Below are 25,239 nucleotides of genomic sequence, written 5' to 3' on the forward strand. Positions count from 1 at the left end.
CACTGAGTACCTTACATAAGCACACTAAGTAATTTCTAAAGTAGAACACAACTGTGCTCTTGGTACCAATTGCTTTCTTCACATAAAAAATGTGAATTAAAATAGAGAAAACTGGAACAAGCAAGACCTTCTTTAATAAAAAAAATAGGTTAATTAGAAAAAGTTATTGAGTTAGATCTAGAATTCTGAAAAACTCCTAATCTACTGGAATAGCTCCAATATATTACTTGCCAAAAATGTTTTCAAGGAAATGAAAAAGGTGGCTACTTTTCATGCCAGCTGGACATCAAAAATTCACATCATTTAAAAATGTATTTAATGTACACTTGATTTTAAAAGACTCAAAATTATTTCTAATAGCTTTAATTAATGAGTAAAGAAATTTTTTAAAATTAGGCTAAAATACAAAATAATAAAATTTAAGGGGCTGGGATTGTAGCTCATTGGTAAAGTGCTTGCCTCACATTTGTGAGGCACTGGGTTGGATCCTCAGAACCACATAAAAATAAATAAAGATACTGTGTGCTCATCTACAACTAAATAAATATTTTTTAAAAAATTTCAATAATTTTTTATATTTTGTCATTGAACCTATAAAATTCAGAAGTTTACCTGAGAGCTGCTGAATATAGGTTTTTTGCCAAGTCTTCGATCATCACCTTTGTCAAATGCAGCTGTAGAAAAAAACAGCAATTTATTTTTTATAGAAAGTATTACTTTTACCAAAGAAGCACAAGAAAAATAGAATTCTAGCACAAAACATTATATTTTGATGGAAGTAACAACAATAAAAACCTGAAACCAATTTAGTGCACAAAAATAATTCTCTATTGTATTTTAGAATTTTTTAAAAAGGATGTCATTTTCAATCTTTCTCTAGTTCCTAAGATATTTGTTTTAAAAATTAATAAGTAATAAGTGCAATCTCACAAGGAATGTTCACATATTTACAAAAACCCAGAAATTTTTATGTTGAAAATTTTTAGATAACTGGTTTCATTTATTTTCCAAATTTCAAAAAATTATACATTATGACAAATGATATTTTATAAATAATTAAACATAAAAAATATTTATCCTAAAAATATAAAAATACTCTGTTGAAATTAACTAAAAATATATCCTAGTTTTGCCTGCAAGTCATGAGGAAGGAGAAAACAGAACAAAAAAATAAGATTGAAACAATTCTCAAACTCATTATTTCTTTTGGAATTAAATAAATATTCATTTTATAAGTTAGGTTTATATGAGAAGTACTGGGGAATTCATGTTCATGCGCTTAAAATAAGAATTTGAATGACGTCAGGAAAATATATAGGAATAATGGTATGAGGTCTATCAACACAGTTCAGCTAATGTATTTCTTTTGAAGGTTATGGTGCTTTAAGACATATTTTGAATAAAAATATATAATTTCCAAAATTTGATTTCTATTAAAACAGCTAATAAAAATATATTAAATTATCTAACTATCATGCATCTTCCATAATCTCTATTTTACAGGATATGTGCTATAGGACAAAGCAAGATTCTAGAAGTGATATTGTAAAGACTGATTTACAGTAAGCAAATGACTCTGCACAACAATATATGGAAAAAAATTAATAGAAAATTTCTTCCAAAAGTCAGTAACTCAGCTAGAATACAAGAAATGTTATAACAAAGACAACCCCAAAATATTTTTTAATCTGTGTTTCCCAATGCAGTAATTGTGCATAAATCAGGATTCATTATTATTCATATTTAAGGTTTATAAATATTATCACTGCACTGATGGAATGTAATAGAATGGAGAGTTCTTTTTGATAATTATCTGTATTACCAATGATATTTTCTTTAGATTTGTGTATTTACATATATTTTTAATTAGTGCTTGAAGAATTAAAGAACATTGTTTGAAGTTCAACTTAACTATGAAATCCTCTAAAACAGGGAAAAACAAAGTTTGCTACCAACTAGAAAAGAGTTGAAGGACATTTACTCAAGGAATGCTAATCTTATTTTGTTTCTTCACATTGTATAGATATTATAGTAAAGATAAACTATCATCTAAAAATCAGCATAGAAATAGTCACTACAAAAAAATTCCAGTTTCTAAAGATCTCTTGATTTTTGTTATTTAAAAAATGGAATTTCTTTGAAAAGTACTGTTTGAATAACATCTAGCTGCACTAACATGTTAGATTTACAACATAAGACAGCAGTTCACATTTTAACTGTATCACTAAAGGATTTATATACTCACACATTACCAAAAATATATTTCATCACATATAGCTTCCATCTTTTATAGGAAACAAATGTTTACTTCAGAAAACAGTCCCTTAGCTAAAACTGTTTTTAAAAGTATACTTGCAGAATATGCCAGGATTTTTTTCTAAGGCACTGGCTTTAACCCCAAAATAGTCATGAAGCCATTTTTAGTTCCACACCCTCAAATTTTTGGTTTTTTGAAACAATCACACATTCTGAGAAATGCACCTTTTGTTTAATGCTTATGTTTCAAATGGTACCTATTAAGTATCCGAGACCACTGTGTGGTTCCTGAGGGACACTCTGCAATAGCACACATCACATCACCGAACAAATCAATTGTGAAAAAAACACATGCAATCTAGGCAAAACCACAAGAAAGGGTGTCTTCTGAAAAAGATGGAAAATATTTATGGTAAAATATATTTTCAAAGGGAGAAAGTATGTTTTGTAATCTGTTCTATATGGATTATATTCTTTTATACTTCTAACCTCTTCACAAGAATGCCTTTAAGCAAATTTGGCTGGAATACTGTTGCTAATATACAGTAGGATTAAAAATTTATATGTATATATAAAGGAAATGAGTTTCAATTTCTAACAGCAGCAAAAACAAAACATGATTTATTAAAACTGCCTAACATACTGTCACTAGTTTTGGTTAGCACAGTATTATTGAACAGAAGCATACAAATCTTAACCTTTCTACTTATCAGAATGTTCACCTTCAAAATATCTGCTGTCACAAAGATCATAAAATGAGAATAAAAAAATTTCAAGGCTAACATACCTGCTTGGATTTTCTGTTGATCATCTGTGCTCATCAGCTTCCAGCTTTCTGTGTGACGAACAGCATAGAAAGACTGAACCAGGAAGATCCACAGCTTATCACGCAGAGCCTGGATCTTGCACGTAAAACCCTGTGTTCAAGCAACAAATCAGCAGCTGGTGAGAGCCACATTGTCATAGCAACCAGTCATTATTCCTTTCCGAATCTACTTACTCCTAAGCTAGATCAATGATGTCATCACTTAGATTTTTAAGATCATAGGGTACATATTATTTATGAAGGACTTACTCATTAACAGAATTTTAAGTGAACGTGAAGCTAAATCTTACCCTTTCAACCAAACATTATTTTAAAACACCAATGTCCATTATATGAATATATTCCACAGCCTTTTAAAATCAACTATGACATTACAAGGTCAAATACTCTATGCAATAATAATAAATATGATGAAATTTTCATCATTCTTATAGAATATATATGCCAATAATTTACAACTAGCTTACTAATTACCACTGATTAACTGCATTTAAAATAATATTAAAATTTTGCCTTTTCCTGGTCAATCTAATTTTATGACTTTTTAATACGAGAAAAAGGAATTAAAAATATATATCAACAACAGGCAATAATTCTACAACATATGTTTTATATCCAAAAATTTAATATAATGACCAGAAGATATACTGGCGGTATTTGACACAATGTAACTCTAAGTACCAACAACTAGGTTTAGAATAAATGAGCCAAAATGCCAAATTCTAGGGGCTGGAGTTGCGGCTCAGTGGTAGAGCACTTGCCTAGCATGTGTGAGGCCCTGCGTTCAATCCTCAGCACCACATAAAGATAAGTAAATAAAATAAAGGTATTGTATCCATCTCAACTACAAAAAATATTTTTAAAAATGCCAAACTCTAAACTTTCATAAAAAGTCCATTTGAATATAAATGGAATTTAAAAACTTTTATATTATGAAAAATTCCAAACATATACAAAAGTAGAGACCATAATCAACCCCCAGATGTCTATTACCTAGCTTCAAAGGTCCATGCAACATTTAAAATGTAAATGCAATTTAAAATCTTAAAATACTTCAAATATTACATAATTTTAATGAATGTTATTACATTCAGTACCATTTCCTTTGTATTTTCAGAGTTTAGTAATGTGTCCACAGCCATAAGAAGAGAGCAACTATTTTCAGTGGTAATATTTTCTTCAATTGCTTTTAAAATTTTGTCCAACAGATCAGCTGTGCTGCTCATTGCTTGTGACTACAAAACACAGAATTGATATTTAATAAAAATCATGTAAAATGTGTAAGAAATGTGAAAGTCTGTCATAACAGCAAAACAATCATAATTATTAGCTATATGAAATCTATCAGAAATCATATGTTCTTTCTTTTCCTTTCTTTTGTTAAAATGTAAACACACACACACACACACACACACACACACACACCCCACATACACACACACAGTTTTAAAGAGACAACACAGCCATAATAGCAGAACCTAGAAATAAGCAATAGAAGTTCTCTATTCAATTACTAATTTTAGAGAAAGTAGCTCCCCAATAAGTCAGGAAATTTTTGCAAGGACCATAATTGTATTACAGACCAAAACAGTATCTTTACAACTGGGTTTAAAAAATGTGATTATGCTGATTGAGGGTTACAGTTGGCCAGAGTTACAATGTGCTTTGCCAGGGCACTCAAACCTGTCCCTCCTGCCTTCTTTGTCTTGTGAGCCAAAAATCCTGTCCATCACTGCTCTAAATCTGATGCAAACATGCCATCTGCTGTGAAATTTATTTAAATCATACTAATTTAATCAAAGGCAACCTGCATATAAAAACTCTTACATAATTAAAATTACAACACAAAGATGGAACAAAACTGAATACAGAATACAATTGCAGACATAGTACCTGCAAGAGGAGAATGAAATTTTCACTCTGAATGATCTTGGAGAAGTTTTCTACAATAAATGCAACACACTCTTCTTGGAGCTGAGATGCCATAGTTAGTGCTGCTTCTGTCCATTTTACTCTGGGTAAACTGATGATTAGCCTGTCACTTTCCATCAGAAGAAAAGCAGCATTCTTATCATTCTTAGAATTTAAAAAATATTGCAAAAAAAAGTTAGGTAGTATTATTGCTCATGAAATAGCTTTCTAAGCAAATAAAATACTTTAGTTTTCTTGTGATGTTTCCTGCAAGAAATAAAATTACAGGTGCTAGAAACTTTGTCGTTAGTTTTACTTATAATATTCATTCATTCATTCAGAATTATCCAAAAGGGAAAACTTTGAATTGGGAAAAAACCACCTTTATAAGGTAGCTGAAATAAACCTGAGAGCACAACTATAATATCACTACAAAGAAAAAATCCACTTCCTTAAGATTATCACCACCAAATTAATCATTCATAATTCCTATATATATCATTCATAACTTCAGGGACTGACATGTCCTGAATTTTTTTCTGACTATAAAATATGTTTTTTAATTTAAATTTTTTTATAGTTGTAGACAGACAGCATGCCTTTACTTGTCTATTTTTATGTGGTGCTAAGGATTAAATCCAGTGCCTCACACATGCTAGGCAAGCACTATGCCACTGAGCTACAGTCTCAGCCCAAACTCTTCTCTCACAGGTATGATTCTTCTTTTTATGTTTTTTTTCATTTAATAATGATTCATTTTTGTATCAGAGAAAAAAATGTTCACAAATATTTATTTTTATGGAAAATGAAATCACAACTCATAAATACTATTGCTCTCTAAGGAAAAGGAAAAAACAACAAATTATTGTTTTTGTTTTTGGTAGTGGGTGCTTAACCACTGAGCCAGATTACAGGTGTGCACCACTGTGTCTGGTAAATTATAGTATCTTAATCATGGTTGATGCTTAGTAAATAATTATTGAATAAATAGACATCTGGTACATTACAGTAGCTTAACACACACACACACACACACACACACACACACACACAGAGTAACAAATTCTTTGCAGTTTCATTCACTGGGAGGTAGGATCTATTTCTTCATGTCTTGAATGTGGACTGGCCTTTTCACTTCCTTTAAACAACAGTGGTGGTACTTAAGTTCCAGAGACCGACAGCTTCTATCTTTACCCTTTTGGAATTCTGGGACCACTAGGCCATGAAGAAGCTTGGTAAGAAAGACCATGTGGAGTGAGAGGCCAAGCCTCCTGCTTAGACACTGGATGAATGCAGTTACAGGGGGACTGGGGTTGTAGCTCAGGGGCCTGGGGTTGTAGCTCAGTGGTAGAGTGCTCACCTAGCATGTGTGAGGCACTGGGTTCAAATCTCAGCACCACACATAAAGAAAGAAAGAGGGGCTGGGGTTGTGGCTCAGTGGCAGAGCGCTTGCCTCTCAAAGGTAAGGTACTGGGTTCAATCCTCGGTACCACATAAAAATGAATAAACAAAATAAAGATAGAAAGAAAGATCCATTGACAACTAAAAAAAATTGAAAAATAGGGGCTGGGGTTATAACTCAGTGGTAGACCGCTTTCCTAGCATGCATAAGGCACTGGGTTCGATCCCCGCCACCACATACAAATAAACAAATAAAATAAAGGTAAAAATAAATAAATAAATAAAAATTGAAAAATAAAGAGTGAGCTCAGGCAAGGTCAGAAGAAGAATAAGTCAACCCACTGACTAGTGAGAAATAATAAATTGTAGTTTTAAGCTTTTTAGTTGTAGAGTGGGTTTGTTGCACAACAATAGGCAGCTAATACACCTGGAAATAAGAAAACGAAATCTTAACATGAACTATATGATAGAGCTCTGCACACCCTCTGTATTGTTTAGATCTCAACTAAAGAGCTAAATCTATACCCTAAACCTATACCAGATGCATGCTAAGAACCTGTCCCTTTTCTTTAAAGAACTTAATTCATTTGTAATTATTCAAAGATGAGCATAAATGCTATATTAATGTCTGTCTCATTCACTATGCTGTATGTTCAATGTGTATGAGACCATGTCTGCTTTTGCTCACTACTGTATCCTCAGGGCTTAGTGCAAAATTGGGTCATAAAAGACACTCAAATATTCATTGATCTCTTAACATCATCAGATAACCGAGAAATATCTGTAAGTGAATTTCTAAGATAATTTACATTTAATTCTTGGACTTAAAACTCAAAAAGTTTACCCGTTTTTCAAGAATTCATTAAAATGCATTATATATACTTCCACAGCTTTATTAAAGTAAAAAAATCCTATTTTGCTATAATTCAAGTTTTTTTTTTAGTACCATTATCTTTTCTCCTCTGGTGACTTCCAGAGTTACTGTGCAGTTAAAGAAGAGTTTTAGGCAATAAGCAGAATTTGCTCTGTTGTAGGCATTCTTCTGGTAGTGGAACCAAATTTTGGGTATGCAAATAAATTTGGCAGGTATCTACAAAATGCTTACTATATACATAGTGTTATGTGCTCTGACAGTAATACATTTTAAAAGTACAGTATGTTTTATAATTTAGCTTGGAATCTATTAGAAAACTAAAATATGGACACAGTTATATACATAGATAATATATGATCTTTTTCTATACTGATCTGAATATGTGATGAACATTAAATGTAAGAGTACCCTGAGGTTCAAAGAAGAAAAAAATAATCCTTCTAGCCCAAATATAAAATTTTAGTTCAATAGTTAACAATCATATTTTCAATATTTGAAAATATATAAAGATCATTACTAGGAAAAGTCTTCTGCTCCTTCCTATCCCCAAACCACCCATTTCCAAACCAATAAAATTTTTTCTTTATCTTTCCAAGTGGTTTTATGCATATACAATGTGTATAATTTTCTCCTTATTTTATTCAAGTGGAGGTATTATTGTGTAATCTGTATGTTGCCTTTTACATTTAGTATACATCTTTAATTTTTCTTATTGATGTATACAGCCCTTTATGGTTTTAATAACTATGTAATAACCTAAAATATAAAGATATCATAAGTAATTTAACTAGTCATCTACTTATAGACATTACATTATTTACTATGCCTTCCTAAATTTGTAATTTAAAAAACATATTTGGGGCTGGGACTGTAGCTCAGTGGCAGAATATTTGCCTAGTGTGCTTGAGGCACTGGGTTCAATCCTTACATTACATTATTTTACTATGCATTATTTACTATGGTTTTACTATGTTATTATGTTATAATGAATTACCTTGTATGTGACATTATTTTATATCTCTAGGCTATATTCCTAGAAGTAGAATAGCTGGGTCAATACTACTAATCTTAGCCTGAATTCCACTTAAAAACTGAGACTGAGAAACAGGCTTGTATATAGATAGCTTGTTTGGGGAAATGATTGATCTCAAGGGGGATATGATGCACTGGGAGAGAGAAAAGGATGAACAGAAAGCCAATCCAAGGTTGCATTTTCTAGTTCCTTGCTACTCGAAATGTGTTTCCCTAGTATCAGCATCAACCAGAGCTTGTTAGAAAAGTAGAGTCTCTGGTTCCTCCCTTGATTTACTGAATTAAAATCTACATTGAATGAAATTCATCAGTGTTTTGTGTATACATTAAAGTTTGAAAGGCATCGATAGAGCATTCAACATTGTAGGTGCCTGGGGCTCAATCTTGTTAAGCTCCGTGGATAGATGTATTTTGAATTAACCACTCAAAAGACAGAAAAGGGAAACATTTAAGCACTGGCTCCCATCTCCAGTGATCAAGGCTTGCCACCTGGGGTGTCAACTTTTTTTGTTGCCAGGATCATACAGGTTCAGAATTGCTGAAATGGGGATATAATTCATCCGTAGATTATGTACCTAGTATGCAGCAAGTCCTAGGTTCAATCCCCACATCTCCAAAACATAAAATAAATTATTTAATTGCTCAAGTGCAGGTATCCCAAGTGGAGAAGTGAAGAGTCCAGAAAGAAAGAAAAAAGTATGTGAGGGATTACACCTTGTGCAGCTAGATGTTGCAGCAGCGGCTAGAATGTAAACATTGGGCCAAGAGAATATGTAGGACAGCAGGGGTATCCGAAACACTGCCAATATACACTCAACACTATATTTTGAATACAACTAACACTATATTGAATAAACATTATGTGTACTGTCTTACAAATTGTAGCATCTTCCCTAGCAACCTATTTAGCAGTTCATGATCAGCATGAGAAAACAGAAGAAAGAAAGAAGAGGCAGGGAGAAAAAGAGATAGAAAATACCAGTATATCCTACATAACAAGCCTAAGAGTTCTTTTGTAAAACTGTGTTTCAGTTCTACTTGTGAGTTACAATGGAAATATGAGTTACAATGGATAAAAAAACTTCATAGTTTGGATGATTCAAAAAAAGAGTCACAGTCAAAGGCTAGGGCTGTAGCTCTGTAGTAGAGCGCTTGCTTGCCTAGCATGTGTGAGGCACGGGGTTGCATCTTCAGCACCACATATAAATAAATAAAAATAAAGGTCCATCAACAACTAAAAAAATTTTTTTAAAAAGGGTCACAGTCAAAAAAAGTTTAAAAAATACAGTGAAAGATATGTTAATTTATGTCTGTCATGAATAAATTAGAATATTCTCTATATCCTTACTGACACAGTACAAATTTCCCTGTTTTTATTATTCTGAAAGGTACAAAAATGACTTGATGCTGAATAGATAGTTTTAATGTCTATTTCTCTTTAAAAAATGAAGTTGAAGATCTGATGTTCAAATTAAGAGATGTTTGTATTTCCTTTCTGCCTATATTCTATAAATGAGTTTTGTATATAATTGAAATTAGACTGTTTTACATGTAAGTTATTTTATGTAGGCCCCATGGTAATCATACATAAAATACATACAGACATTACACAAAATAAAGAAAGAAATCAAAGCATAAAAATATCAAAAATATGAGGGAAGATAGCAAGAGAAGAAAAGTGGAACAAAACAAATATAATACAATGGGGAAAACAATTAACAAAATGGTGATAGTATATCTTTTCCTTAAGATAATAATTTAAAATGTAATTGCAAATGGATTAAACTCCCCAATCAAGCTAAATGGAAAAAAAAAAGCAACATCTATGGGATGGGATTGTAGCTCAGTGGCAGAGCACTTGCCTAGCACATGTGAGGCACTGGGTTCAATCCTCAGCATCACATAGAAATAAACAAATAAAATAAAGGTATATTGTGTTCATCTACAACTAAAAAAACTTTTGAAAAGAAGCCACATCTATGAAGCCACATCTATATTCTGTGTGCAAGAGACTCACTTAAAATTTAAGGACATGAATACCCTGAAAGTGAAGGGATAGAAAAAGATATTCTATAACAATGACAGCAAAGAGAGGAAAAGTGGAGTTATAATTTTATCAGGCAGAAAAGACTGTAAGTCAAAAACAGCACAGGAGAAATAGAAAGACAGTATAGAATGAGAAAAAGGGTCTATCAGGAAGATATTATATATAATATCTTGAATCAAAACACATAAGCAAAATTAGTAGATTTGAAGACAGAGCTAGCAACACAGAGACAAAATGAGACTTCAAATATTCTGTATTCAACAGTAAATAGAATTAGAAAATCAACAAAGAAATAGCAGATTTGAACAACATAGACAAATGAACCTAACACATATAGAATTTTCCAAATAAGAGCAGTAGAATACCCATTCTTTTCAAGCACATACAAAGCACTCTCAAAAATATGTCACCTGCTAGCTCTCCAAAAGAAGTCTTAACAAAGCTAAAACTATTGAAACCATACAGAGAATCTTTTCTGAACATAATGTAATGAAAGCAGAAATTAAGAGCAGAAAAAAAGCTGGAAAATATACAAATATGTAGGAATCATACTGAACATTTTCAAATAACCAATGGGGCAAAGAAGCCAAGCTGAGTGCAGAGGCATGTGCCTATAATCCCAGTGAATCGGGAGGCTGAGGAAATAGGATTGCAAGTTCAAACCCAGCCTCAACAATTTAGCAAGAGGCCCTCAGCAATTTAATGAGATCCTATCTCAAAATAAAAGATAAAAAGGGCCAGGGTAAGCACCCCTGGTTTCAATCCTAGTATAAAAAGAAAAAGTAGTAGTAGTAAAGGGAAATATAAGCAGGAAATTTCTGTTGATAAATGCCTATATTACAAAAGAAGATGAATTTCAAATAAACAACTTTATACCTCAAGGAACTAATAAAAAGAAGAAATTAAGACCAAAGTTAGTAGGAGAAAGGAAATAAAGATTAGAGAGGAAACAAACAAAATTTTTATAAATTAGGAAAAAATAAAAGTTGTTTTTTTAAAAGATAAATTAACATACCTTTAGCTAGCCTAAGAAAATACAAAGAAGATGGAAATAAATATAATCAGAAGAGCTGGGTGTAGTGGTGCATATCTGTAATCCCAGTGGCTTGGGAGGCTGAGACAGGAGGATCCTGAATTCAAAGCCAGCCTCAGCGCAAAAGCAAGGTGCTAGGCAACTCAGTGACACCCTGTCTCTAAATAAAATACAAAATAGGGCTGGGGACGTGGCTCAGTGGTTAAGTGCCCCTGAGTTTTCAATCTCTGGTATCCTTTCCCCCCCAAAAAAAATCAGAAGGAGGGCTGGGGATGTGGCTCAAGCGGTAGCGTGCTCGCCTGGCATGCATGCGGCCTGGGTTCGATTCTCAGCACCACATACAAACAAAGATGTTGTGTCTGCCGAAAACTAAAAAATAAATATTAAAATTCTCTCTCTCTCTCTCTCAAAAAAAAAAAAAAAAAGCTTTAAAAAAATCAGAAGGACTTGGGTGTAGCTCAGTTAATGCATTTGGTTAGCATATGTAGTCCTCCTAGTTCTGGGGAAAAAAATCAGAAATGAAAGAGGTGCTATTCTAACAGACAACAAATAAAATTGGATAATATAGAAAAGGGTAGATTCCCAGATACATACAACCTATTAAGGATGAATCACAAAGAAACAGAATCTGAATAGGTTGATAATGAACAGATACTGAATTAGGAATAAAAAGTCTCCTGTCAGTCAATCAATCAATAAAAGCAAACCCAGGAACTGGTAGCTTCATTATTGAATTATACTGAACATTTAAAAAATGCATAGCAATCCTTCTCAAATTCTTTAAAAATACTGAAGAGTAGGGAGTATTTCCAAACTCTTTTTACAAGGTCAGCATTACCTTGAAACTAAGAATGCTATAAGAAAAGAAAATTACAGGCCAATAGCCCTCATGAAAGATGCAAAAACCCTCAAAAAAGAAAAAAAAAAAAACCTAGCAAACTAGTAATGCATTAAAAAAATCATTCAACAAGACTGAGTGGGATTTCTCTCTCAAATACAAGGATCATTTGACATATGCAAATCAACAAATATAATAAACAACATTAACAGAATAAAAGGTAAGAATCACACAATCGTCTCAATAGCTGTAAGAGATTCCCTGACAAAATTCGACACCTTCTAATGATAAAATCTCTCAACAAACTAGGAATGAAGATGTATTATCTCAACCTAATAAAGACTATATATCAGAAGCCCACAGCTAGCATCATACAAAACCATGAAAAATGAAAAATTTTTCCTTTAAGATCAAGAACAAGGCAAGGATGCCTATTCTCTCCACTTTCATTCAACATAATTGTAGAAGTCCTTGTTACAGTAATTAAGTAAGAAAAACGAAATAGGCATCAAAATTTGAAAGGAATAAATAAATTATTCTCCTCTGCAAGAACATGATCTTATATAAAGAAAATCCTGAAAACTGTTAAAAACTGTTAAAACTAATAAATAAACTCAGTAAAGTTTCAGAACATGAAATCAGACAAAATCAGTTGTATTTCAGCTAATAAAACTAGTAATAAATTACCAACAAATTAGGAAAATAATTTCATTTATAATAGTACTTAAAAAATAAAATACTTAGGAGTAAATTTATTCAAGGAGGTGAAGATTTACATGCTCAAAGCTACAAACCATTGATACAAGAAATTAAAGACACAAACAAATCAAAAGATATTCAGTGTTCATGGATTGAAAAACTTAGTATTGTTAAAAATGCCCACACTATATTAAAAGTCATCTACAGACTCAATGCAATCCCCATCAAAATTCAAAAGGCAGCTGGGCACGGTGCCACACCACTTGTAATTCCAGCAGCTCGGGAGGCAGAGATAGGAGGATCCCAAGTTCAAAGCCAAACTCAGCAAAAATGAGGCACTAAGCAATTCAGTGAGACCCTGTCTCTAAATAAAATACAAAATAGGCCTGGAGATATGGTTCAGTGGTCAAGTCCTCCTGAGTTCAATCCCTGGTACCAAAAAAACCCCAAAACAAACAAAAAACATCCAAAAGGCAGTTTTATAAATAGAAAAAAACATTGTCAAATTCATGTGTAACCACAATGGATACTGAATAGCCAAACTGATCTTAAAAAAGAACAAAGCTGGAAGAACCACAATTTCTGATTTCAAAATATATTACAAAGCTATAACCATTAAAACAGTGTGGTACTTACATAAAGATACACATATACAAATGGTACAGTCCAGAAACATATCCACACACAGAGTCAATTAACTTTTGACAAGGTGCTTTCTCTCATGGTGACAAAATAAATCTTTAAGAAGGGAAAGGTTCATTTTGTCCCATTGTTTCAGGGGTTAAAGGCTAAGTCTTTAAGAAGAAAAAGGTTTATTTTAATTTATTGTCTCAGTAGTTGCTTTGTTGTGGCCTGCAGTGCCACTGTACATCATGGCAGGAACATATGATAGAGGAAGCCTATGGTAGATGAGATGCAAAAGAAAAAAAAAAAAGAAAAAGAAACAGGAAAGCAGGGTCTCCATATCTCTTTTATGGGCACACTGCTGATGACCTAACTTTCTTCTACTGGGCCCCTCCTCCTAGATGTTCCACCACATCCCAACAGTACCATGGGCTGGAAACCAGCCTTCCATACAAGGGCTTTTGGGGGACGGACATTCAAGATCCAAACTATAGCACAAGGGTACCAAGAATAACCAATAGGAAAAGGAAAGTCTCTTCAATAAATAGTGCTAGAAAACTGGATAAGCATAAACAAAAGAAGGAAATTGGACCCTCATCTTGCACCAAACACAAAAATCAACTCAAAATGGATTAAAAACTTAAACCTATAACCTGAAGCTATAAAATTCGTAGAAGAAAACAAGGGGAAAGCCTCATGACTTTGCATGATTCCATGGATATGATACAAAAGGACAGTCAACAAAAGCAAAAACAGACAAGAGAGACTATGACAAACTTATTTTAGCAAAAGAAACAACTGACAAAGTACAAAGACAATCTATAGAATGTGGGAAAATATATAAACCATACATCTAATAAAGGGTTAATTCCAAAATATTTAAGGAACTCTTGTAACTTAATGGTAAAAACAAACAAACAAACAAAACACCTAATAACCCAATTACTTAACAAGTTGAAGGCTTGAATAGACATTTCTCAAAAGAAGATATACACGTGACAACAGGCATATGGGAAGATACTCAATGTCACTAATCATCAGCAAAATGTGAATTAAAACTACAATGGGACATCACCACACACCTGTTAAGATAGTTATTAAATAAGAAAAAGAGTTGGTAAGGATGTGGGAGAGGTAAAACATGCAGCCATTATGAAAAATAGCATGAGATTCTTCAAAAAATCAAAAGTAGAACTATTATAGGACCCCATAATCCTACTGTGTTATTTATTCATAAGAATTGAAATCAAGGTCTTGAAAAAATATCTGCATTTCCATGTTCACTGCAGCGGTATTTACAATAACATATGGTACTTCCAACATATGGAAGCAACCTAAATATCCAACAACAATAAAGAGATAAAGAAAATGTGGCATATACATCTAGTGGTATATTATTCAGTCTTAAAAAGAAGAAACCTGGGGCTGGGGATGTGGCTCAAGCGGTGGCACACTCGCATGGCATGCATGCGGCCCGGGTTCGATCCTCAGCACCACATACAAACAAAGATGTTGTGTCCACCGAAAACTAAAAAAAAAAAAAATAAATAAAAAAAATAAAAAAGTTCTCTCTCTTACAAAAAAAAAAGAAGAAGAAGAAACCTGCAATATGCAACAACATGAACAAACTTTGAGGACATTATGCTGAGTGAAATAAGTTAATCACAGAAAGACAAATAGTGTAGATTCCAATTATAGAAGATATCTAATAGAGTCAAACTCGTAGGATTAGTGAATACAATGGTGGTTGCCAGAGGCTAGAAGGAAATGGGAGTTGCTATCAATGGGGCCACAAAGTTACAGTACTGTAAAGTGAGTAAGTTCTAGAGATCTGCTGTACAGCATTGTGTTTTGAACACTTTAAAATTGATTAAAGGATGTATTGAACACTTTAAAATTGATTAAAGGATGTAGGGATATAGCCCAGTGGGAGAGTAAATACTTAGCATGTGCAAGATCCTGGGCTCAATCCCTAGTGCCAAGGGGAAAGATATGTTAAGAGAGTAGACCTCATGTTAAGTATTCTTTCCAAAATAAAATAAACAAGGTTCAGGACAAATGGTAAGCAAATAAATATAAAATAATATTAATGAGGTAGAAGACACAGCTATAATTTGTATGTAAGATAAACAAAATATTTTCTTCAGATAAAAGTCATATTAATAAACACTGGTCATAAGCAATGCTTTGGATCATGCAAATACACAAAAAAGAAATATCTGAAAATGCAATTCATTTTTAGTTGATATTGAATGCATAAAAATGTAACAATTTAGAATTCTTATTTTAAAAATAAAATCATAAATATGATACATACACATTAGAAGATTTTCCAAAAGGCCAAGTTGGGGTTGAGGTTTAAAAAAAAAAGAAAAAGAAGACAAGGAGACTGCCTATTCTTTGTTTCCGTTTTTCTGGGTAATATTTCAAATTTCAATTTGAAAAAAGTACTCTATTTTATATCAATAAAACTAAATATATTTCATTTCTATAACAAAATATAGTTTATAAATTAAATTCCTAAAAATTTGTCCAATCCACAAAAACAAGACAAAATTTTGTAATAATCACTATGATGTCTAAAAGTCTATTAATCAAATTGGGTGTTTGGCCATTCTGATGTTAATCTTTTCATCTATCTTGAAAGTAAAAGTCAAGAATTCACAAAGCTTATAAGGATCTAATTAGACCTATAACATCAAAGTAAAATAGCATAGCAGAGGGAGAAGCACTATTTGAAGGGCTTATTCTAAAATTAAACTCATATACCACTTGTAAGAAAACAAATCAAACTTATTAACAAGGATATTCAGCTAAAATCTCTCCTAGTCTAGTCTCAGACTGTCCCCAGTCTCATCTCTCATTTCAGATACAGCACATTCACACTGCCTAGTCTCCATGCTCCTGGTCACATTTTTATTCTGTCAGGAATGCCCTACCCTATTTATTTTGAAATTACATTATATTTTCAGGTTCATCTCAAATTACTTCTGTCATTATTCTAGTCAGACTGATTATTTTTTTATCCCTTTGTTTCAAAAAAATTATATAATGGCATTGATTTGTGGTAAACTTGAAAGCTTTTCTCTGATAGAGTATTCATGAAAAAAATTAAGAAAAAAATTAGTCTGAGAAAGGTGATGCCTTTTGACTCTGACTATAGAAAATGAAATCATATTGTGTAAGTGGAATTAATAAAATTTAAGAGCTTAAGGGTAACTGATTATTTAATCTGTATATACCTGAATTATAAATTATACCTATTCATTTATTTGACAATATGTACTAAGTGCCTAATATGTTAGGCACTGTTCTATAGCTGGAGCTTTAATGGTAAATAAAACTGACATGGAACTTAATGCTAATACTCATCATTGTCTAACTTGTATTTCATAGCTTACATGTCCATTCTTTCATCAATTTGTTAGTTTCTTGATGTCAAGCCCTCTCCCCACCAAAAAACAAAACAAAACAAAACAAAAACCCAAAAACATTGCCCACATTGAGCACTTATATATTTAGAATGGTGGCAATTGGTTTTAATCCTGAACTTTGTCATTTACTGATACTGTAAACTTCAACAAAGCACTGATCTCCCAGTTTCTTTTCTTAATGTGTAAATGGAGATAATAGTACTTATCTTACACTAAATATCACAGAAAGAAGAAGTATTTTTGAACTGTTTAAATGTTTAAAAAAAATCTGCCAAATATGAGTGCTACTACATTTAGTAAATAATACTTCTATTTCTGTTGCACTGAAGTATAGCTGGGACAACTGTTTTCCTTCATGAACAGGAATTAATTGTTCAATGACTAAGGAAACTAAGGCAAAATTGTAAGCAAAAAAAACTACAAAGTCCTTCATTAGCATAAACATAGATTTAGATTTTGTAGTGGCATCCTGTGAGCTAATAGTCTACAATTTTGTTTTTGTTTTCCTAGTTAGATTTAGATGTACCTTTTATGTAACCCAGTCTGATGATGTTATTCAGAATTCAATCAGAGAAATAGGACCATTAGGAAGTGTGTATTTGTCTATGTACAAATTTGTTACAGGGATTTGACATTATACAATTGTGGGAGATGATTAAAGAGCCTTTGAATCTGATGGTGTAGTTTGAAGTTCACAGGACAGGAGTTGAAAAGGCCAGATGGATGTAAATTAAGGAAGAGCAAGGACAAACCAACACCAAAAGCACCAACTGGAATCCATGGACTTGTATTAGTCATATTGTCTCCAACCTGGGTGAAATGGGCATCCTATAGGAGATACTGATGCCTTTCACTATAGAGCTAATTACATACAAGGCTCAGGGTAAGAAAAGCTGAAACAGTGTAGAGAGTAAAGTGGAACAGTTAGTAGGCCATGCCAACTAGATGAGTCAGTAAAGAAACAACATGTGAGACCAACAGCAACTGACCTAACCACTTCTACCCTAAAAATCTCAAGCCAAATTGTCTTTTGTGGCCATTCTGACTTGAAGTATACAAAAAAGGAAATTCTGGAAAGTAAGGTCTACCCTAGCCAGGCTAACATGTTACAAAGCTCATACAGTCAACTCCTTGTCAATTTGGCACACATACATATCTCTATAAACAAATCTTAGTTCCCAAATGAAGACAATAATAGTCAAGTTTCTGCCTAAAATTACACAACTAACCCCAATACAACAAACGTATTAATGCTTTTTTAAAAAATAAGATACAAAATTCTTTTTTCCTCTTTTTTTCCTTCAGTGATAATTGTTCTTCAAACTGATTTGTCAGTTCTCCCTCATATCTTTTAACTTAAGTATGAAGATATAAAGTTGTTAACTATCATAGATCAATGTCTTTTATTAGATAGTAGGGGAATGAGACAGTGGGAAAAACCCCAAAATATTTAGGGGTTAATATGTAGACATATGTAGTTATGATATAAACAAAATACTATATGTTTATATCGTAACTCTGTTATACTCATTTCTATAACTGTTACATGGTCATAGCTGTTTTTTACAACTATTCTACTATCCATTCCATATTTCCTTTGCCCTCACCAAGTTCCTCTGCTGTTTATAGTTCTTTATCTGATAGTGGCCTAAATTTTCATTCCTAAACAATCTGGGTCATTATCAGCACTAAATTAGGTTACTGAAACTTTCTACTGATGTTACTCATAGAATCTGGGAGTATTGCATCCCACATTTGTTTTTCCTTACCAATACTGTATGGTAGCAATCCAATTTCTCTTTAATAGAATCTATCAGCAATTTCCATTCTTTGCATGTGGATTTACAAACTGATCAGATGAAGATAATCTCAAATTTCTATATTTTTTTGAATCATTACTATGTTCCCAGATGGAAGCATTCTCTTTGGAACTAAGACCTCTAGATCTACAGAGCCCAAAGCTTCCAGGAAAGGAAGCAAAAATAATAGCTTAGGAATCACTAGGGGTAATTTTGTATAGAATGACTCTCATTTCTATATCTTAATTTCTGAACTTATAAATCCTGTCTATGGGACAAAATAACACCTTCAATTAAAAACTGATTAAGAGTACATACTGTATCCTGGGGTTCATTGCCCCCGTCCACCAAGGAATTGTAACTTAGCTGGCAATATTGGTGCCTTCAATAGACCATTCCTTCATTCTATCAAGTCAGCTACTTCAGCCTGATGGGGAAACTCATGAGTCCAATGAATTCCATGACTCTGGGCCCATTGTTGTATTTCATTTTCTATAAAGTGATGTGTCACTGTCATTGTGATTGTCATCGTGTCATAAGTGATTAGTCATTGGGATGTTTTGTGGAATATCAAGGTTATGGGTAATGTATTCTGTAAATTCATGAATAGTAGTTTTAGCAGAAACATTGTGAGCTAGGGAAGAAAATTTATATCCAGAGATATAAATAAATAAGAACAAAGTACTGCCTTTTCCATGATGGAAGTAGGCCAATATAATAAACTTATCATCAAGTAGATGGCTGAACCCTTGAGGAATAGTATCATTGAGAAGTTTCAGTATTATATCCAGATCTTCCTTGGTGAGTACAAACTGCTTGATCCATATTGCTAAGCCAATGCACAACCTCCATCTCTGGGAGCCCTCTGTTCATGAACTAATATAATCATCTTAGAGGTTCTGCCTCTCTGACTAAACCTGACTAGTGAATAATTGAGTACTGAAAGTGGTTTCAGAGGATTAGAAACTTAAGGCTAGACACAGTGAAATGGTTCTACATTATCTAGAACTGGTTTTCTCACTTGCTTTTTATAACATTCTCCATTTATACTTAAATAATCAAAAGTACCATACTTGAATAAACTTTGTTGATGGCACAAAAGAGTAGTCAGTTTATACTCACTAAGGACTGAATCAACATATTAAGGCATTTTTTCTGAATCTCAGGAGGTACATTTGCAAAGCTTCTCTCAGACCAAAACCTTGCAAAATGCTTTACGATCCACCTGTTAGAATCAAAGAATCCCAAGTTAGAGAAATGAAAATATTTTTACTTATAATAGTAATATTTTTGTTTTCTATTATATACATTGTACATATGTATTTTGACCAATTTATGTTAATTTTATAAGTTCTAAAAGGGATTTTACTACCTTTTCTATAAAAAAATTTAAGCCATGTTGGGTTATGTGCACAGATTTTAACATAACCATGGTTCATTAAGCTAATAAATTGATCCCAATCATCTTGAGTAATATCTAAATCAATACTTTTACTCAATTGGTGCAACAAGGATTAAATTACTTATATTGTGCCCAAGAAAACAGAACAAATGTAAACTCAGAAAATTAAGAGAATAAAAGAACAAAAAAATCCCTAAATTTATAACAGCAGCACTTCTTAATATAACTTACTTCATGCAGTCAGCAAAAAGACTTTCCACTCCAACTGAATGAGCAATAATTAGGCATTCCAGTATAGAAGTCAATGTTCTGGAAATGGGCTAAAATTGACAGAAAAAAATTGCTTTTTATTCTTTTTTTGGTTTGCAGAGGGTAAAAGTATTTGGTTCATAAAGAAAACGTGACATATATCTAAACTATAAATACATACAATTCAAAATCTGATGAATTAAAAAGCCAATTTTCTATACTTAGTTCTGTATCTGAAATTAACTTCTGTTGGAACTCTGCCTATAGGCATGCTGTGTAGTCAATGTCTCAAATTTTCTTAAAAACACCTTTCCACACAAAAACCTATATAAAGATGTTTAAAGCAGCTTTACTCATTATTCCTGAAACTTGAAAGCAACCAAGATATCCTTTAGTAGGTGAATGGATAAATGAACTATAATACATGCAAGCAATGGAATATTCACACTGAATGAGCTATCAAGTCAAGAAAAGACATGGAGGAAATTTGAATAAATATCACTAAATGAATATTAATAAGAAGTCAATCTGAGCTGGGTGCACTGGTACATTCCTGTAATCCCAGCAGCCGGGAAGGCTGAGACTGGAGGATCCCAAGTTCAAAGCCAGCCTCAACAATGCCCAGGTGCTAAGCAACTCAGTGAGACCCTGTCTTTAAATAAAATACAAAATAGGGCTAGGAATGTGGCTGAGGGATTGAGTGTCCTGAGTTCAATTTCCAACACACAAAAAAAGAAGTCAATCTGAAAAGGTTATCTACTATATGATTTCAACTATGTAACACTAAGAAAAAGATCAAAAATATATGGGGGAAGTAAAACGATCACATATATGTGATGTCAGATACATGTGATTATACATTTGCCTAAACTCATGGAATATATAATACCAAGAGTGAATTCTAAAACCTATAGACTTGGGTGATAATGATGTGTCAATGTAAGTTCATCAATTGTATCAAATGTATCACTCTGGTAAAAAAATTCTGATAATATGTGGAGGTATGGGTATATAGGCTATCTCTATACCTTTCTCTCAATTTTAACAAAATGTAACAAAGGCCATATGCTGATCTTGGATAAATAATTTAATTAAACTATAATATAACATTTTTAAAGCACATATATAAAAGTAATTAATTAAACAAAAGGTAGATACAGATAGGGAAAACAACCTATTGCTCTTGGTGTTAAGCATATGTGCTATGTATTGCCCATGCCATGTATTTTCAGGTTTTGAACTGTTCCTAGACACATCTATTTCCCCAATAGGTTGAATTTCTCTTTTTACACATTCATTAGTTGTGAGCTAGGGTTCAAGACCAGCAAAAAGTCAATTTATATATCTAGTCTCTAAATATATACTTCCAAAGATCCCCTGTTCTCAAAGCAGAGAAAAACCTTCTTTAGAAATGTCTCTGGCATAATTCTTCCAATAAGGTCAGTAATTTCCAACTTTTAATTTATTACTAAACTAATTTAATCTTCTATCAAATTAATCTATTAATTTAATCTTCTAGTACTATTAATCTTCTAGTATAAAGTATTATAGGGCACAGTGACACACGCCTGTATTGGGAGTCTAAGGCAGGAGGATTGCAAGTACAAAGCTACTCAGCAATTTAGCAGGGCTCTAAGTAGCCTAGCAAGACCCTGTCTCAAAATTAAAAAAGGGCTGAGGTGGCTGTGGCTCAGTGGTAGTGCACTTGCCTGGCATGTATGAGGCACCAGGTTCAGTTCTCAGCAAAACACACAAAAAAATAAAATAAAGGTCTATCAACAACTTAAACAATAGGGCTGGGGAGGGTTCAATCCTTGGTACCAAAAGAAAAAATAAAGAAAAAAGTGTTCTAGTAGTACTTAAGAACTAAATGTAAATATTTTGCATATTAACAATTTAAATTAAATTAAAATTTAATTAAAATCCCTATCAGATAATTGGAGTTCCTGAAATCAGAAATGACTATCACTATTACAGGTTATATGATGATAATTCTACCAAGTTAAATAATTTGGTTTTCTTTTTTTATATATATATTTTTTAGTTGTAGATGGACACAATACCTTTATTTTACTGACTTATTTTTATGTGGTGCTGAGGATCAAATCCAGTGCTTCACACATGCAAGGAAAGCACTCTACCACAGAGCTACAACCCTAGATATAATTTGATTTTCTGAACAATTCATAGAAGAGTATCAAATTAGTATAACAGACTAAGAACACTCAGAAGTCTGAAAAATTGTAAAAGTATGTACAAGTTAAAAAGTTCAACAATCGGGGCTGGGGATGTGGCTCAGGTGGTAGCGCGCTCGCCTGTCATGCGTGCGGCCCGGGTTCGATCCTCAGCACCACATACAAAGATGTTGTGTCCGCCAATAGCTAAATAAATAAATAAATAAAAAAGTTCAACAATCTAATTTTTCTTAGAAACAACCAGCCTTATATAACACGAAGTCTACTGATATATAACAATAGTAATTTCTGTAATTGTCAAAATGTATATTTAAAAAAACTTGTTGTTTAAAGCAGAAGACTGGCAAACTTCAGCCTGTGGGGAAAATGTAGTCCATCACTGGTTTTGTGAATAAAGTTTTACCAGAACACTGGCATGTTACTTCATTTATATGTTGATCTCTAACATCAGAGCACAGTTCTGTATAGACAAGAGGATTCACAAAGCCCGAAATTTGGGGGGGAGGTGGGTGGGTACTGGTGATTCAATCCAGGGGTGCTTTACAGCTGAGCTACACACACATCCCCAGCCCTCTTCTTTTTTTTTTAAATTTTTGAGACAGGGTCTCACTAAGTGCCTTTACAGAGAAAAACCTGCTGACTCTTGGCTTAAAGGGATAACTTTGGCTCTTTGAGAATTTATTTATAGGGAAATGCTGATTCCCAAGGTTTTTTTTTTTTTGTAATGGCATGATTGACCTTTAGTCATTTTCAAAAACCTACTTGCAGAATGTGGGAAGATAAATATTGAAATTATTTTCTAAAATATATTTTTAATTGGTGACTATATGTATGCATATAAAGTAAATATATATCCACTATAATGCCATAAATGAAGCCCACCCCAATTTAAATGTATGAAAGGCAGGATTATGAAGTTAATGAAATGACTAAAACTATCTCTAGTCAAGAATTGTGAGGCCAGTTGTCTATCATATTATACCTATATTTGTTTTACTGTGGAGTATCTTATGATAAATTTATGATACTTAAGTCACTGCCAAGAGACTGCATAAGTGAGAAATAAAACTTAAAAATTATATATATTCAAAAGTCAGGCTGGGGTTGTAGCTCAGTTGGTAGAACATTTGTCTAGCATGTGTGAGGCACTGGGTTCGATCCTCAGCACCATATAAAAAAAATAAATAATTAAAATAAAGTTATGGGCTGGGGTTGTGGCTCAGTGGTAAAGTGCTTGCCTGGAATGTGTGAGGCACTGGGTTCGATTCTCAGCACCATATATAAATTAAAAAATCAAGGTCCATCAATAACTAAAATGAATAAATAAATAAAATTTAAAAAATAAAATAAAGTTATTATGTCTGTCTCTAAAATATTCTTTAAAAATTTATATATTCAAAGTATATTATAAAAATATATATTTTTAAATATGAAAAGCAAGAAAGTTTAAGGATTAGGTCAATAAAAACAGAAACTGTTCTCTCAAATATTTATTACCACAGTAATACAAACTATATTAAAATAAATAAAATACAATAAAAAATTTTTCAACAAAATACTACACTATTAATTTAAAAAGAAAGACTTTCTGTTGTTTTAATAGAAACAAATATGCCCTTGAGTTTAAAATTAAGTGGGGATCCTTTTGTTGTTCATAAGTGTGGTGACTGAGTTTTTATATTGAGATGTGCCTCCCTCAAACAGTGTTACAATGTCAGTATATTACCTGTCTGATATAAAACAATAAAATAAAGTGGATCAGTAAAAGTAAAATACAAGAAGCTGCATATAACCCATATACTCCTGAATGTATAAAAATAGAGGCAATGGTCTAAAATTATTCATAAGATTATTTTTATGTTAGATTAACTAGTTTATTGAGAAGTATCAGCTCAGAGGAGATACTAACATAAAACATATTTTTTTTCAAACTAATGCTTTTTACCTAGCTATGTCAAATCCCCAATTTTTCACATCTTTTAAAATTTTTTTTTATTATTTCTTACATACATATCACATTAGAGGAGTGCATTATATTCATAATTCTTTTGCATTGCAATTCTTAATACAATAAGCAGATTCCATAGCTTTCTGGTTTTATTATTAAAATTCAGTAGAGTACTGTTTTAATATCTATAAATCTTTCTCTTCATAACATTGACTAGATTCATGATTGGTGAGATCGGCAATAGGGAGTAGAACATAATCTGGTCTCCTGCTCCTCCATTTTTTAGGTCTAACTCTAAGGAAGATGCCCATAGGTAGCTGTAGTCATTTTACATAACTAAGCAGAGACTAAGATGGTAATAGGGTGTTGTCCTTGACTTTGCTCTCAGATGCTGGTGGCCTTTGCTGAGGTGGTGGCTCTTTTAGGGGAAAAAAATTTCACCACTGCCTCTCGGTGTTTAAGGCCTCTTCTAAGGGTTCATGATGTATGATGTCTGCCTAGGTGGGACACTGTTTTCTGGTCTTATTCAGTATCCTCTTTCGTGGAACTACTAAGGTCCTCCTCCTTCCCTGTAGATCATGTGTAAATGGGGTGGAGAGTAGACTCCCCAACTTTTTTCTCTACATAACAATAACTATAGTCCCTTAAAACCAGGATAGTTCTAGCTTATC

General features: G+C 32.7%; 1 protein-coding gene and 1 non-coding gene across 2 annotated transcripts in view; one reads left to right on the plus strand and one right to left on the minus strand.

Annotated features, from left to right (window-relative positions):
* The window catches only part of Btbd8 (BTB domain containing 8), an 82,922-nt gene that overhangs the window by 11,140 nt on the left and 46,543 nt on the right, over nt 1-25,239 (minus strand). The window contains exons 8-13 of the mRNA XM_076861936.1: nt 20,408-20,496; nt 19,897-19,999; nt 4,976-5,158; nt 4,180-4,317; nt 3,044-3,173; nt 613-674 (exon numbers count right to left, since the gene is read on the minus strand). Coding sequence (XP_076718051.1) covers nt 613-674; nt 3,044-3,173; nt 4,180-4,317; nt 4,976-5,158; nt 19,897-19,999; nt 20,408-20,496 — 705 coding nt within the window. The remainder of the gene's footprint in view (nt 1-612; nt 675-3,043; nt 3,174-4,179; nt 4,318-4,975; nt 5,159-19,896; nt 20,000-20,407; nt 20,497-25,239) is intronic.
* On the plus strand, nt 24,260-24,356 carry LOC143405376 (small nucleolar RNA U13). The gene has a single exon (XR_013092077.1). It is a non-coding gene; the product is annotated as a small nucleolar RNA U13 (small nucleolar RNA).

This window comes from Callospermophilus lateralis, chromosome 7 (assembly GCF_048772815.1).
Source record: "Callospermophilus lateralis isolate mCalLat2 chromosome 7, mCalLat2.hap1, whole genome shotgun sequence".
NCBI classification, from domain to species: domain Eukaryota; kingdom Metazoa; phylum Chordata; class Mammalia; order Rodentia; family Sciuridae; genus Callospermophilus; species Callospermophilus lateralis.